Below are 16,273 nucleotides of genomic sequence, written 5' to 3' on the forward strand. Positions count from 1 at the left end.
GGTTAAAAATGTTACTAAGCATTTAACCAATGGAAGTTTATCTGGTAACCAGGATTTTGCCAAATCTCATTAAAACAGTTTTGGGCATTGTAGGCCTGTACCTGTTATATTTTTGTTTTGCATAAAATGTGGCTATAGGCTATTAAACTTGTATCCATGTACACTCTTACAAATAAAAGTGGTTTTCAAAGCCATATATTAGAAGAACCGTTTTTGTATAAATGGTTCCATGAAGAACCTTTAACATCCGAAGAACCTTATTGTCTCACAAAAGGTTCTTTAGATTATAAAAAGGTAAGAAAGAGATGGTTCTTTAAAGAATGGTTTAATTGGCATCGCTGTGAAAAACCTTTCAAGCACCTTTATTTTTAAGAGTGCAACTAATGTTGTTTTAAAACTAATAAACTAATGTTTATTTATTAATAACTGCTCTTCTTTTTATCACTAATGTAATTATATTTTTATGAGGGTTTTAAATTAATTAATTTACACAGTTTTGCTGTGTTACAATTCTGTATATTCTATACTAAAATTTCTGTTAGTTTGTTTCTTTCAATAATTCATTTTTGTTTCTAAACTGATGTAATCAGTCATTCACGTGTTACTAACAACAGAATTAAATAATAATAGACATATGGGAATATTTCCCAGCCCTTTGTGGTGGAAGTGTGGAAGAAGATGACCACAATTTTATTTTTTTCTTTAAAGTTTTTAGGACATGACAGCAAGAAGAACTCTCTCTACTGTTGAACACACAACCAAAACAAACCTGAGGTTAACATTGATGACTATATGCATGCTTCATGGGGAATTATCTTCAAATTCTCCTTGTGGCCTCTGCGAACATGCTTTAGCTGTTTACTGTTGGCATGAACTTCCCTCCCCTATAAACACATGACTAGCATCATCGTTGTGTCATGGTTCCACCTCACCATGTCAGGTATTTCTTGGTCTTGAGGCGGAATCAGACAGGATCCCTTGTTTTATGTTGGAGAGAGACTATTTTGGCACCTATTAGTTGCCCTACTCTCTCTCCGGTCTTGTCATTGTTCCTGCCCTCCTGTTTCCTAGTTAGTGTTAATTAGTTTATCCCCAGCACCTGTCCCCTCTTGATTTGGTTCCCTTAATATTGACCTGTTGTCTCTTGTCTTGTGCTGGTTCATTGTTTGTGTCATTGTGGTGAGTTGCTGTGTCTTGTGTAGTTTATTGTAGTTGAAATGTCAAGTGTCTAGTCTAGTCTAGTCTAGTCTAGTCTAGTCTAGTCTAGTCTAGTCTAGTCTAGTCTAGTCTAGTCTAGTCTAGTCTAGTCTAGTCTAGTCTAGTCTAGTCTAGTCTAGTCTAGTCTAGTCTAGTCTAGTCTAGTCTAGTCTATGTTCCTGCTGTTATGTTTTGTTCTGTTACCCCTTCGTTGGTGTTTGTTTTGTATTTATTAAAGTCTGTTAACCCCTTACCTGCTGTCTTGCGTTTGGGTCCTCTATCCCTCACGACGCTCGTCCATGACACATTGTCAGATTATATCAATTCAACTGTTGCATATTTTAACCTACATTATAACAGCCTTCAGCACTAACGTTTTGCATGTAACTTTCAACAATAGTCTCTATTTCAAAGAAACACGGACGACCCTTGACTCTGCCAATATAACATTTGGTCGTATATTCCAGTTGGATCTGTGTGTTAAATAGAAGCTCATATAGGCAGAAGGAGAAAATGCATTCTTTGAAAGTTCTAGATTACTATTATTATTCCAAATTTTGTCCATTATGCAATATATAGAAACTAAGAATTGTATTAGTATTAATAGCCATGGACAGTGTTTACTTATGTTGGTGCAAATCTTTTAATTACGAGCATGTGGATGTTTGCAAGAGCACACGTCCCAGAAGTAAGCCAATACTCTCTTTCAGTCTCAATACTTTATAAGTATATCAGCAATTTGTCTCCACTGTCAGTCATAATAATGTCGAGGACATTGTTTTGTCACACTTGCCCTAAGAAGACAGTTAGCCAAGGAGGGACTGTTGTCATTTCTTAAGTATTGTATAACTTTCCCCATTGTGTTATAACTCATAGTTGCAAACTAAAGTTCACTTAGACAATAGATCAATTATTTAGGCATCAAGAATATACCAAGAATAAATTTGTTTTAAAATCTGACACAGATCATATATTTTTCTTTAAAATGTATCATGATTTAATGATGTTTAAGTGTATTCTCATTCACCTCATTACTGATAGACTTGTGACTAGTAGAATTCTAGTCACCAAAACGTGCTTGTTGTTATTCCCTCAATGGCATTTCCCTAATGTTTGTTTTTGTTCCCTTTTTTACACTCTTTTTGTGATTTACTGCATTGAATTGCCAGATTGTCCACATTCAGTAAATGGCATGCCTGTTTGGATTAGTTCCTTAAAACCAGACAGAGTAACACAAATCGTATTATTTCCAAAAATGTACCACCTGTGTTTTCTTGACAGACAACTCATGATTTAAGTATTACTCAGGGTAAATTACATGTGTTTTTTCTGGGCTTCAATTGCACAGCTTGTTTTTACACAACATTTGAACAATCATAGATTAATTGATTGTTTTTCTTTGTTGTGGGAGCTCTGCAAAAAGACCTTTTAAAATGTGGGGAATAGCATTTCGTGTTGCTCCACATCGAGCTGTGACAGCAATTCCTGTGTTGCTTATCTTGAGCTGTCTTGTGTGACATCTACAAAGTAAGAAAAGACATTTGAACACAATTAGGACCCTAACAAAGTCCATACCTTTCATATCTAACAAATAAAGTATTCACACTATATACTGTATACTATACTAATAAACACTGGCGAGCCATGACATAAAATTGTCTTTTCTAACTGTACATAATGGAACACTGAAGACAAACTGATTCGACAGCATGTGACTGTTGTATATCAGATATATTCATTGAAAGACAGCAGTATAACAATCATTACACATACAATTGATAAATTAAAATAAATTAAATTAAATTAAATTAAATTAAAATAAATAGTTAAATTAAGAGTATGAGACTCAATCTTCAAAAACATGGATAAAGACAAAATATGTTACAAAAACACATCGTTTTACACAGAAAGCCCACAATAGAATTTGATGGTCTTTTATGGTCTTAAAGAATAACAATTATAAGGACATCTCATTTAACTTTTGTTCTCGTTTCCTCTGTCTATTTTTCCGGGCATTGCATCTAAAAAAGGGAAAAAGAAAGTTTACATATAGTGTGTTTAAAAAAAAAATATTAACTAGCTTAGAACGAAAAATGTATTTAACTAGGACTATCACAGGCATAAAATAAACATACTTGTAGTGGCTCCACTCACTCCAAGAGGAATTACAGAATTGATCTTGTGCTCTCGCGCACACTGTCATTCCTTTAGTCACTGACAGATGGTGACTTTGTGTGGAGTAAGTCTGAAAGAAAAAGAAATGATACAGTAATGTGATAAATAACAACACATCCTGTTATAAACATGAGAACTATTTTAACTATCCCAAGAAAACCTCCTCAACACTTGTAATGCAAAGATTATTTCATCTGGCAGTTATGACAGACCGTACCTCAGCTGAGCTCGGTTTCGAACAGTCACATTTTCTGCGTTTCCGACAGCGTATCTCTTTCACTTGGAAGATGAGAGGAAAGTAGGAGGATGGTGTGTTCCAGGAGTGGGGATACTCTAGTTTGACAGAAGTTTGATTTATCCTTTTAATATCCACTGTATCAGGCCTCACTGTGGAGTGAAAATAAAGATACATGGATGAAAAGCCTATTATTGCCACATTGTGCAATTTACCTACAGCTTAGACTGGTCAGAAAACATATTTTATTGATAAAAGTTATTGTTAGCATAATGTTCAACACTACAATATAGATATTATAAAATATGTGATATTTTACAGTCCTCATTAGTGTCCATGTCACTGTGGTTTTTAAGTACTCACCGATATCCATAATGTGGAACTGTTTGTGGTAGGCTTCTATAACATAGCTGCTTCTGAAATAGATGGTCAGGTTGATGAGATCAACCTCCTCTGCATAAGGACAGTAGTGTTGGTCCAAGCATGTTATACTTTGTCCACTGGAATCCAGACTGCAGCTGATCTGGTTTCCACTTTGAGAGCTGTATGAGAATCAAAAGTATATTTGTTCCAATACCCTTCAAATTAATCCTGGTACAATCTACTTTACAACAAGGTCGGGAAATTTACCGCGTAGCTTTGATATGAGCAACAACAGCAACGTGGCCGTTCCTGTTTTTACCCCATGTCCAGGAACATTGAAAGGATCCACTGTAGTTTTTTGATGAACAATGGATGTAACCTAGGGAGGTTTCATTTATTTATTTAAGGCACATTTATATTCAGTTTAAAATGCAGGAGGGGTACTAATTAATGTTTTTCTGCGGAAACTTAAAGAATATCAAATGATCTATATGGCAAAGGATCTGAACAACATAAAAAATGGTTCTACCTTTCTCAGGGGTGTCCCTTATAATTTTCCTAAATGTCCACTGAGCCAGCACCAGTGTGTTATTAAGGATGGTGCCTTCGCTGTTGTAACAGGAATAGTTGGCCCCCTTCCACCCATCTACTGTGACTATAATCCTGTTTCCAAAAGCCTCCAGATGCTCCCCTTGGTTTTTCGTCCAGGTAACATTGGTTCCCTCGAACTCTTCACCACAGATCAGAGGCACTTCCACTATGTCCATATCTTTAGCTACATCCACATCCACCACAATCACTGAAGAAAGATATTTTAAGAAAATATCATAAATGACAAAAAAATCCAATAACACATTGGACAAGCCAGATATGTGTCTTGTACAACAAAACATTGTGGGGACAAAAATGCAGCTGCTGTAAATCCTCCCTTTTTAACTGCTATATATATATATTATAATATTCTACCCTCTCGAGGCTTATGTATGACAATTCTAAATCAGTTGAAAAAATACATGCTGATAATTTTGGAAAAAAAACACTACATTGTTTCCATATCACAAAAATCTTGGACATGCTTCAGAATAAACAAACCATTTGGTTTGAGTGTCCAGTAGTTCTTAGTTGTTTGGATTCCACCCACATCAGAGAACTGGAGGAACGCCACAACAAACAAAAGATAATACATCTGTTGGTCCAAAAAAGAAAAAGTTTAGCTTTTACAGTTAACAGACAAGGCAAACATTTCAGTCTTAATTAACCCATGCCGGTAGCCCCATGTCCTAAATTAAGAAATCACATAATATTTAATCATGCGTGACCTGTAAGTGACTCAATTAATGTGCAGAATACTATTCAATTCAATTATTTTATTTGTAAATTATCAAATTTAAGGACTGTTATTCTGAAATGATACAAACAATTAGAGGTTAAGGTTTAGAGACTTACCTCTGGTCATTCGATAATCCAACAAGAACAAGCACCACAAACAGATTCTAACTTGGCTCTGTTTTTTGTCCATTTTAACTTGTCAGGAGAAAAAAATCCCCACCCAGGAAAAGTCCACCCAGTGCAGGTTAGAGGAACCACTTACTTAGCAACACTAGAACCTGAGTTTTTCTCAGACCTCATCATTATTTCTCTCACTTCCACTTAACCATTCTAACTCATCTTCAAGCTATTTTTCTTTTCTATATATTTGGATCAGCTATGCAATAACAAAATACTATTATCATTTTTGGCACAAAATGTCGTCAGATTTGTATAGTATGAGAATTTTGATAAGAGATTTCACAATGAACATTGGTGGCAACATTCATGCTCATATGTGACCCTGGAACACAAAATTGTCAAAAATACATGCCAAAATATCATGAGGTATATATTTCCAACCGTAAATATATCAAAACCTTATTTTGTGAGCACATGGGCTGCTAAAGTGCTCTTGATTTGCACCCTCAGATTACAGAATTTAAACCTTTTCTCCGAAAATAGAAAGCGTCCGTATTCAGCTTTCAGATGATGTAAAAATCAAATTTTCGAAAGATTTGACCCACTGGATCTGTTGTATAGGGTCACATATAGTTACTGTTATGTGTTATCAATTATTATTTGACCACATAGTTTTAAGTGCCAACAAGTGTAAAAAGTACATAAATAAAATAAATGTTAAACATAATTAACATCGGAAGTAAAAACCATTGCGACCATTGACATATATTCACAACATGAGTATAAATGTTTAACTCTATTGATGCAATTTTTTTATTTACATTTGATAACTTTTATCAAAGTTGTTCATATTTAGGCTACATTAAAGAAGTGCATGTAACAGAAGTGTAAGTTGTTTATAGCCTACAGACATGTTTACGTGTTTACTTTCTACGCATTTCTGCGTCACTTTTGTAAATACTGTGGTCACAAAATTAAAGCGTCACGCAACCATTGTTCAGCCAAACGCTCTCGTCATTCACATTCTGCAACTCGATCTTTTACATCGATGAGATGTTAAATATATTTGAAAGAAAATTTAACTAATTTATCCACTATAATGTACATATCCACTTATATTCAGTTAGCATACTTTACGAAACTAGCCGATTTTAGAATGGCTGCCCCTGCGCGACTTCGTTGTTATGGCAACAACTGCTTAACGGTCTTATAGAGGTCAACAACTGAAGCGTGAAAATGAAATTAAGAAAAGGAGTATTTTTCCATAATTTGGATTTTGACACGAATCATTGCCTTTTCTCTCTAAGTAATACTAGAGTACTATTTGAATATTTCTGTCTTCTGGACGTTCATCTCAGACGCTCTTTAAATGGTAACACGATGTTTTGAATCTTACATTTCCTCTTTAATATATTTAACCTTTCTTCGATCGCAAGAGGACGATTCATGAATCGCTTTGTCACGTTTCAATGAGGACATGCTGCTGTGGTGGAATATTTGATGTCCAGGCGGATTGTTGCGCTTTTCTTTTCCTTTTCTCAGACGTCCAGTTCTACTGCTTCATGAGGCATGTGACAGACCTGAAAAGGTCAAAGATAATGCTGACCTTTGACATGCTGGATTTTGATGGGGATGGAGAAATACGCTTTCATGAGTTTTATATACTAGCCTGCATTCTTCTCAGTAGTAAGGTAACAGATTCTCACACAAAATATGACCACATTAAAAAAAAACCTGTTCTACACACCCCTTTACAACCACAGAGTAACCGCATGGAAAACCACTTCCCCCTGTTTAAAGACACAAGCTACAGGAAAAACCCAATGGCAAATTTCCTCTCTTTAAGCTATGACAATTTTGTCATAATTTACTCACCTTCACATGTTATTCCAAACCTCATTGACTGTGACTTTTTATTATGCCATTAAATACATGATGTGAATTTTTGAAGAATGTCCTAACTATTCAGAAATCTGTTCTGGCCTTTTTTAATAAAGGAAAGTGAATGAGGAAAACAAACACATAAAAGTACCCTTTAATATCAAGAAGAGTGGTACTCTTAAAAAAATGATATGTATTTGTTTTGTTAATCACGAAAAAACATTCGCTGAAATATATATATATATATATATATATATATATACACTCACCTAAAGGATTATTAGGAACACCTGTTCAATTTCTCATTAATGCAATTATGGTGGTGGTGTAATGGTGTGGGGATGTTTTCTTGGCACACTTTAGGCCCCTTAGTGCAAATTGGGCATCGTTTAAATGACAGGGCCTAACTGAGAATTGTTTCTGACCATGTCCATCCCTTTATGACCACCATGTACCCATCCTCTGATGGCGACTTCCAGCAGGATAATGCACCATGTCACAAAGCTCGAATCATTTCAAATTGGTTTCTTGAACATGACAATGAGTTCACTGTACTAAAATGGCCCCCACAGTCACCAGATCTCAACCCAATAGTGCATCTTTGGGATGTGGTGGAACGGGAGCTTCATGCATCCCACAAATCTCCATCAACTGCAAGATGCTATCCTATCAATATGGGCCAACATTTCTAAAGAATGCTTTAAGGACCTTGTTGAATCAATGCCATGTAGAATTAAGGCAGTTCTGAAGACGAAAGGGGGTCAAACACAGAATTAGTATGGTGTTCCCAATAATCCTTTAGGTGAGTGTATATATATATATATATATATATATAAATACATTTCTCTTTGTATATATGCAGCACCATGTGGAAAATAGGTTCCTCCATAGGCATCCCCATTCTACCTTTAATATGCTGGATGTGGACGACAGTAGAACCATCAACCTAAACGAATTCAAATCTTTAGGTTTCCTTTTCAACCTGAAGAGTAAGCAGATCGAAAAACTCTTCAGTGATTTTGACACGAGTCATGATGAGGTACAGATATTTAAACACAGTCAATTGGATACAAATTACATTCATCAATATGAAAGGTTGTTTCAGATTGTCATATATGACCAAACCTAAAATAAAATCCTCAAACTTCCACAGCGTCTGAATTACAAGGAGTTCCAGATGTTCACCAACATGTTCTTCCTCAGCCAAGAAAAAGAGTAAAATCTTGCACAGGATGATGTTCCCATTTCATGACAATTGCTGATTTTGTCATGCTTACAAACATGTCTTAAAACGCATCTCTGTAATAGAACAATAGTAAGTTGGGGTTAATGAGGAAGTCATTTATTAAGAATGAAATGGGGTTAGATAATTCAAGTTTTGTTATTGTTGCATTCTTTGTCCTTAAAAACCTTTAAACTATTTAAAAGTTTCAACCACAAGGCCATTTTGAGTGAAACTGAGCTTTCACACAATTACATAGCCTGAATAGCAAGGATTGAAGGGAGAGAGTATTTACTAAGACTGACTTCCCACATTTGCCACTAAAAAGGAAGTTTTCCTGTCGCCTACAACATCTAAAAACACGTGTCCTATGACATAGTGTCCTTTTTTATTTGTATTCAGATTTGATTTTCGCATTGCATAACTCACATAGATAAGAGGTATTGTTAGTAGGCAACTGATACTGTCTTAGATACTTACAAAATACTGTATTTTATAATTCTATGAACTGTAGTATTCCTTTTATGTTTTGTATCTTTAAACTAGTAAAGAAGACAGCTAAACCAATCACTCAATATCTATGTGCATACATTTAAGCACACATATGACTTAAGCTTATGTATAGCTATCTTTTTATGTTTCAGACTTTTGGTTGTGCTAATACATTATAGCCACAAGAGAGCATAAAACCACAATATAAAGCCAAACTTAAAATCAAGGCAAGAGTGTAAACACCGACAAAAAGATCTAAGTCTTTAATGTTCAGGCCTTTGTCAGCCTCTTGCTGCATGAACAAATGTAACAAATGTTAGAAAACCTGTGAGTGGTGTGAGAAGAGACCACCTGGGAAATGCACATGACAAGTGAAACGTCAAGCTGTCAACAAAGCAGAAAAACGTCATGTGGTTTGAATTTTCAAGCACAAAGTTCTTTCAGATGACACTCAGACACTGACTAAGTGATTTCTATTACACCTTTATTATCATGCAAGGGAGCCCGTTTTTATCAATCGATGAAAAAATGAAGAAAGCTGTTTCGTTCCTGTGGTGCTAGGATTGACAGAAAGATCATTAACAATATTGGCCTGTCCACGGGTCCAGCTGGTAAATCAGGGTGACTCACACACAGACATAAAGATCACAAGTGCATCAAATTTAAAGTAATGACATAATAAGAGGAGACTGACCAGGCTTTATTCTCACTTCTCAATACAGAAGCAGAATTTCAACTAGGGATTCCCACTGCAGTCATCGCGTACCACTAAAACCAATTTTCAGTAACCTTTACAATTAGAGGGACTGTCTGTAAATATCTGATAAATGTGCCTTTGCACTGTACGTCACACAGGTTTATACTGTAAAGTTGGACACACTTATTATATTATTACATGAAACATAGAAAGAAAATGATTTTTTTCTATCGTAAAGAGTCTAAGAATATCTTGTGCCATTATTCATTATTAAAGTCTTTTCAAAGAGCTATAAATGCAAAACTGCAAGAGGACAGGCAACATGTGTGCATCCCATAATTAAAACATTAGCAGTATCACATAATTCATTGCTCTTGGTGCAAAGTTGGCCATCTAGGATTGGGGATTCATTCTTGCATTTGGGTTTTCCCCCTAAAACCTAGAAAGAGAAGTAAGACAAATGTTATTATTCCCTTACAACCGCAAGGATGATATTAGTAATAAATAATAGGTTCCGTTGCACAATAAAAGATTTTCCATGCAGAATTTGTATATCAACACTCCATTGAAAAGCAAACTAAAACAACAGGCACTAAACGTCTTTCCCTTTGTGTATGTTTGTGTGTGTGTGTGTGTTTACATATTTCATTTATCAAATTATCTGGACAAATTTAATCTAATTAACAGCAATAACAGGAGACCATCCAATATACCTAATGTTTTGAATATTCTACAATCTACATAAAACCAGAATTTGCATGGAGTATGAGTATTAGCTTTGGAATAAAGAAAATTCATATTAAATCAAACACTTATGTATAGCATATTCAATGTGTCACCCTTTTAAATCTGTTAAAATACACTTGATGTAACACCCTAGGATTGTTTGAGATAGGATAAAATAGCATTAAAGGACCTCCCTGGACTGAAAAGGTGGAAATTCCTCGTTTTAAAACTGGAAAGTCATGGTTAAAGTTGTGTTTTATGTCTCCCATTTTGTACTATTAAATAAAGTCCAAGGTGATTTTTCTACACAACGACTGGTTATCATCTGTCCACTAGGTGTCGTCAAAATCTAGATGTTGTCATGATTTTTAACTGTGTTTATTCCCAAGACCGCTTGGTGTCATTACTGGATCAGATTTATTGCAGCAGTTTGTGTTCTGTTTGCTTTAAAATAAACACATTATTCCGACCTCTACGTCACGTTGCTTAATACATTCATGCTTTTTTTGCAAATGCATTTCTCAGTTGTTTGCTTCTTCTAAGCGAACGTGTTCATGTAGGGAAATCATCATATCGGTTGAAAAGTTCTCAGACATACAGGAAGACATAAAATGCAAACAAGTACAAATGGTGGTCTGAAATCAGAAGTAGAAATCTAATTTGTTCACATAACATAAAGACACTTTAACTGACAGAACACTGCAAAACCCATTCAACAGTACCATGTTTCCCACAACGTTGTGCAAATGTATTTGCTATTTTAATGGTGTGTGATGTCATTCTGCTCAGATGAGTAAAGGCAGATTGGCACGAATGCAAGTCTTGAGGTTTGGAACAAGAATGAAAGCCAACACAGTGGCTCCCTCAGGAGACATTGCTTTAGACATGTTGAAATTATTCTACTTAACTTTGAAAAAAGTAGACAGGACCACATCATAGGCGTTCCACTCTGGAAGTTTATCTGAACCTTATCTGAAGAGATTTGAGAGATTGATTCTCTTTCGACTCAAAACATGTGCCAGATCCTATTCAAACCAATATGCCCAACTCTTATATAATTCATTTCTCCTCACTGTCACACCTTATTGTCAAATAAATAACATTTGAGAGGCATTGACTTGAAAAATACACCTGACTGACATTTTAATTATTGCACGACAAAGTTTTGCAATGACTCCAGAAAGTTTTCTCTGTATATCTTCCTCCGCCAAAAGTGGAAAGTCATTGAAGTGTGTTGTGCTGTAAAATAAGGTGTGTAGAAAAGGAAGGCAAGTCTTTATCACACACTGCCATATAGTCTGAGAACAGTGCTCGGCAGAGAGGGGCATATTGACTCATCCCCACCAATTTCAACATGTGCCCAACCTGTTCCCTGCATCTTTTGGAGTACAAAATGTTTACACCACAGAACAACCTAAAAATGTCAGAGACTTCTTTTGGGTATGTTCTTAGATAAATGAGAGGACACGGTGACGAATGGTTTGAAAACTGAGTGTCAAGAGCCCACTGAAAGTAAAATATTTTAAAGACTTGATCATGTGGCCTTTCAACAAATAATAGGATGTATTGACTGCTAATTTCACTTCCCAGTATTTAACTATTTGTTGAAGTTTTGTAAAACTCAACTTCACATTGTGCCTAACAAAGTGAAGCGAAAGTGATGAGAAGTGAGGCCAAGTGTGGTGTTTCATACTTAGAATTTGTGCTCTGCATTTAACCGCACACAGCAGTGAGCAACACGCATCGTGAACACGCACCCAGAGAGCAGTCATTGCTGAGGCGAACTGTTATAAAAACCAAAGTATATCACAGCTTCTTGGGGCTTATTGCTTGAATGTAATAGTATGTTTGCATCTCTACAAAGAAAATTACTCACTAACAAAAAGATATACAGAAGCCTTTTCTTTAAAGCATCAGTAAATCCCAGATCCTCTCTTCAGGGCAGAACTGCATCTGCAATCAGTTTTATACCCTCAAACTTCTGTTGAGCAGGATGGGTAAGGGAAGAAACTTTGCTCTCTTGCAGTGGCAGTACTACATAAACACACAAAACACATGAATTTCATTTCCCATGCATTCCTTTCCCAAGTAACTTTATCATACTGTCCACCAGGGACAAAAAGTAACAATGATATTTTAATGAAAAGAAGTCAGATAAATATTTCCGCCATAACTCACAGAATGGCTACTGATGGTGCAAATACAGTAATAGTAGTGAAAGAAGCTCTTAGACAACACTATCATTTATAATATATCCATTATTGATCATTATCAATGATTCCTTCAACGACATGTGATTTTAAACCATGTCTTGCCATTCAAATTGTCTGATACGTTGTACATTAGATAAATAACAGCCTAGCAAACAGTTACCTGAAATATTAGCCGTTTATAATTTTGCTGTTTATATAAAGATAATGATGCTTCATTTAGGCTTCTTGCACATGTTGGGTAATATGACACATCAGAGTAACCACAGTGGCTTCAGACAGGAAATAAGGTTTGCACGCTTTTATGTAAGCCCTTGTTTCAAAGAATTATTGTCCTCAAAACATTTTCCTCTTTATATGCTGCCTAAGCACAAAAACTCTGACAGAAAAAAAGTAGGCCTACGGTACACAGATGTATTGTTTAAAATCTTAAAATGACATTTAGTTAAAATGTTCAGAATGTTGTCAAATAAAAACTGAATCGACTCATCAGTGACAACAAGTCTAGATGAAGGAAACATGCAAGTGTCCTGCAATAAATGCAGATATGTCAAATTGATGATTATCATTGTTCTCTGGCATAGATAAGGCCTTCACATTTCACACACCAATATGGAACAAAAACGCACGCAAAGTATACCTGCAGACATCTCAAGACATCATTGTTGGCTGAGCTGTTTATGAGCAGTGTGTTGTAATGTGTTCCTGTTTTTCAGCTCTTCAGAGATCACGAGGAACATTGAAAAAGAAGACATATCAAAAGAGATCCTGTGATGGTATAAAGTATGGTCTGATTATTTTTTCTCTTATGCTGTAATGATGCTCCCTTGGGTCAGCCATTCTCTATCTCTATCTAAGCTTTAGATCTTCTGCACGTATATTTCTACTTTTGGTTCTTAGAGGATATAGAGTCTATCCTGTATCAGAATGGATTGTTTTGTGTGACATAGATAGACGATTGACGTAGACACATTTAGGAGAGATGATCTCAGTATTTCATTTGTAAGATGGAGCGACTGAAGAAAAAATGAAGAAAACAATGAAGCCATTCATCTTAAGGGAGCAATAATATGAAAAGTACTATGCAAAGGCACGTTTCAATGTATTCAAAGTTTATACGGAAGAAAGATAGAGAAAACCTGTGAAAAACTACAGAACTACATAAAATAAACAAATGAATTAAGCTTAATAAAATTGGAACAGTGAATGTTATTTGACTTAAATGGCCTTTTTTTGTTTTATTTCTTCCTGTAAATATTGGAAACAAATAAATGTGTGTGCATTCTTGATCATAAAGTAAACGATTCAGCATACATTATTTATGGGACGCCCAACAATGTGATGTTGGTTTTCTGTTTCAAAGCATATTTACTTCCAGAGAAAACAAATGAGTAATGCACGCAATAAAGGGTTAACTCTATAAAAGAGATATATGGTAAACAATGGAACCCTGGAGCTGCATCATTCACATATAACAGTAAAACCCAATTTTATCAGTGTTTTAATAAGATAATTTTACTGTCACGTCAGTTATCAGAGTCCAATGTTGACTTGCTTTGGGAGGTGCTTTGTTCCCCTTCTAAATCCTAAACAGGATTGCACACATTCCATCATTTGATCTCATGACAATACATCTTACGTGACCTAAAGCCATTGCTAAGACTTCTATATTGTACATATAGTTTATAAAATTAATTTGTTTGTTGTACTCATTCAACTATACTTTTTCTGATCGTCTGCATTGTTTTTAGCCCCTAGGTAGGAGTCTGTTGATTTGAAAACATAATGAAGCCAGACAATCTCACAACAAAATACATTTATGGAAGTTATAAAATTACTTCATTATTGTGGTTATTTATGAGTTCAGCAACAATACAACTTTTATGGGGGAAGTACAATTTCAGTAAACGTCAGATATAATATTAGTGTCTACAGTGAGAGTAATACAATGCAGAACATTCAGAATATTTCCTCTGTCAAGGCTCCCTCATTATTAACTACATTTCAATTTTAATAAGGCATAAAAGATAATGTAGAAACATATAATTATTACATCAGTTCCTCTGTTGATGTGGCTTTAAGGAAAGATATTAGGTTCCTTTATTGAAGTATTTGTACAGAATTGTGGTTGATAAATGGTTTGGCCACAAGACATTTCTGTGGGGTTAAAAATTGACAAATTCTAATTATAAGAAGATTTTAATAATATGGCATGTTTAAACAAATGTATTCTGTATTAAATGGACCTTAAAACATGCTTATCAATACACATGTATTTAGACTACCATAACCCTCCGGCAAATTAAGATATGTATAACATTACAGAATTTTTGCAAAACATAATAGATTTTCAAAGAAATTTATTTTATTCAAAACAACCACAGGCTTCTATAAATTCTATATCTGCAAGGTCTACATATAGTTGAATTTACAAGGGCATGCTGTATACGTCATCAAATCACACATATATCTGTGAAAAGACATGAAGCACCTAGATGGTGATACTCACTTCTGAAGTCGTCAGGACTTCTTTCACATCGCTTTCAATTTGCCAACACAAACTGTATGTCTTTACTCTTTACGTAATATAGGACTTGTGAAAAGAATGTATGACTGTGGACTGGATTTAATTCATTTCTTTGCAAAAAGTTATTAAAACATGATCAGTGATTTTAACAGCATACACATTTGTAGACAAAAGACCCCAAAAAGTTTAATGATGAACAAATACTGTAGTTCCGTTTGCTGCAACGTGTTACCCATTTTTCAGGTACAAGGCCTGAGAAAACAGCAATCCAGTGTGACGCGGAACTTTCATCTTTCGGTAACAAGGATAAACAAAACCCCAACCTCAGAACTGATAAGTGGAAATGGCCCGCCACAGCTTCTGAGAGTCTGGACTAGATCGGTCTGATCTCTTGTAGGGTTTCTCTCATTGTTAGCACAGTGAATGATCCAAGGTCCAGGCTCCTGTGCATTTAACACTTAACAATTACTCTCTATCTCACAGCATCACAGAATCTTCACTTGTGCTCCATCTTCAATGATCAGGCCACAATGACGGACAAAGCCTTGTGACTCGCATCCTAAGACGCTGGTCAATCCAATCTTTGAAAGCATTTCAGACACTTCAAACATAACATCTGTTCAGTGTTTACATGAATGAAATCAGACAGTTTTTGTAAGAGAAACTGTGGAAACCAACAACAAATGTAATTGATCATATTAATTATCTTACACCGTGTCTACATTGGACGCAACCAGCTCAACACGACACACTGCTTGTTCATATGGGTTTGGCGCTTCACCGCATCCAGTGTGGACAAAATTGTAATTGCAATATTTTATGAATTCCATTACAGTGACTATGCTTTGGTTAAATGCTTTACGCGTGTCAGCCAGAGGTGGTATTATTCTCACACCTGTGCCTCATTTGGCACACAAGTCAAAACAATGCAATAGGACTTGTTGTTGGGGTTTGAACCGGGAAGTAGAACCCAAGTGCAGGTAGACACAAGTACGGGGTTAAACAGGGTATTTATTAATACAAAACAAGACAAAAAAGCAAAACAAAAACCCACGAACAGGAAAACAAGAGTTATTAACAAACTGAAACAAGGTACACT

At 35.4% G+C, this 16,273-nt stretch overlaps 2 protein-coding genes across 3 annotated transcripts; one reads left to right on the forward strand and one right to left on the reverse strand.

The window, feature by feature from the left end:
- Nucleotides 1-3,109: 3,109 nt before the first annotated feature.
- On the reverse strand, nucleotides 3,110-6,907 carry il12ba (interleukin 12Ba). Of its 2 annotated transcripts, none has more exons than XM_056769307.1 (8): nucleotides 6,816-6,907; nucleotides 5,063-5,120; nucleotides 4,500-4,769; nucleotides 4,238-4,349; nucleotides 3,971-4,149; nucleotides 3,590-3,759; nucleotides 3,333-3,442; nucleotides 3,110-3,218 (listed from the first exon to the last, which is right to left on the reverse strand). In XM_056769307.1, exons 3-8 carry the CDS (start codon nucleotides 4,735-4,737, stop codon nucleotides 3,155-3,157), a joined length of 873 nt encoding a protein of 290 aa, XP_056625285.1. In that variant the 5' UTR covers nucleotides 4,738-4,769; nucleotides 5,063-5,120; nucleotides 6,816-6,907; the 3' UTR covers nucleotides 3,110-3,154. The 2 variants fall into 2 exon arrangements, with proteins under 2 accessions (XP_056625285.1, XP_056625284.1); XM_056769306.1 differs by lacking the exon at nucleotides 6,816-6,907 and adding an exon at nucleotides 5,417-5,516 and having other exon boundaries at nucleotides 5,063-5,156.
- Nucleotides 6,654-9,083, forward strand: LOC130437752 (EF-hand calcium-binding domain-containing protein 9-like). Its single transcript, XM_056769308.1, has 4 exons — nucleotides 6,654-6,791; nucleotides 6,962-7,110; nucleotides 8,163-8,339; nucleotides 8,454-9,083. Exons 1-4 carry the CDS (start codon nucleotides 6,656-6,658, stop codon nucleotides 8,517-8,519), a joined length of 528 nt encoding a protein of 175 aa, XP_056625286.1. The 5' UTR covers nucleotides 6,654-6,655; the 3' UTR covers nucleotides 8,520-9,083.
- Nucleotides 9,084-16,273: the final 7,190 nt, after the last annotated feature.

Source organism: Triplophysa dalaica, chromosome 16, assembly GCF_015846415.1.
Source record: "Triplophysa dalaica isolate WHDGS20190420 chromosome 16, ASM1584641v1, whole genome shotgun sequence".
In the NCBI taxonomy this organism is placed as follows: Eukaryota; Metazoa; Chordata; class Actinopteri; order Cypriniformes; family Nemacheilidae; genus Triplophysa; species Triplophysa dalaica.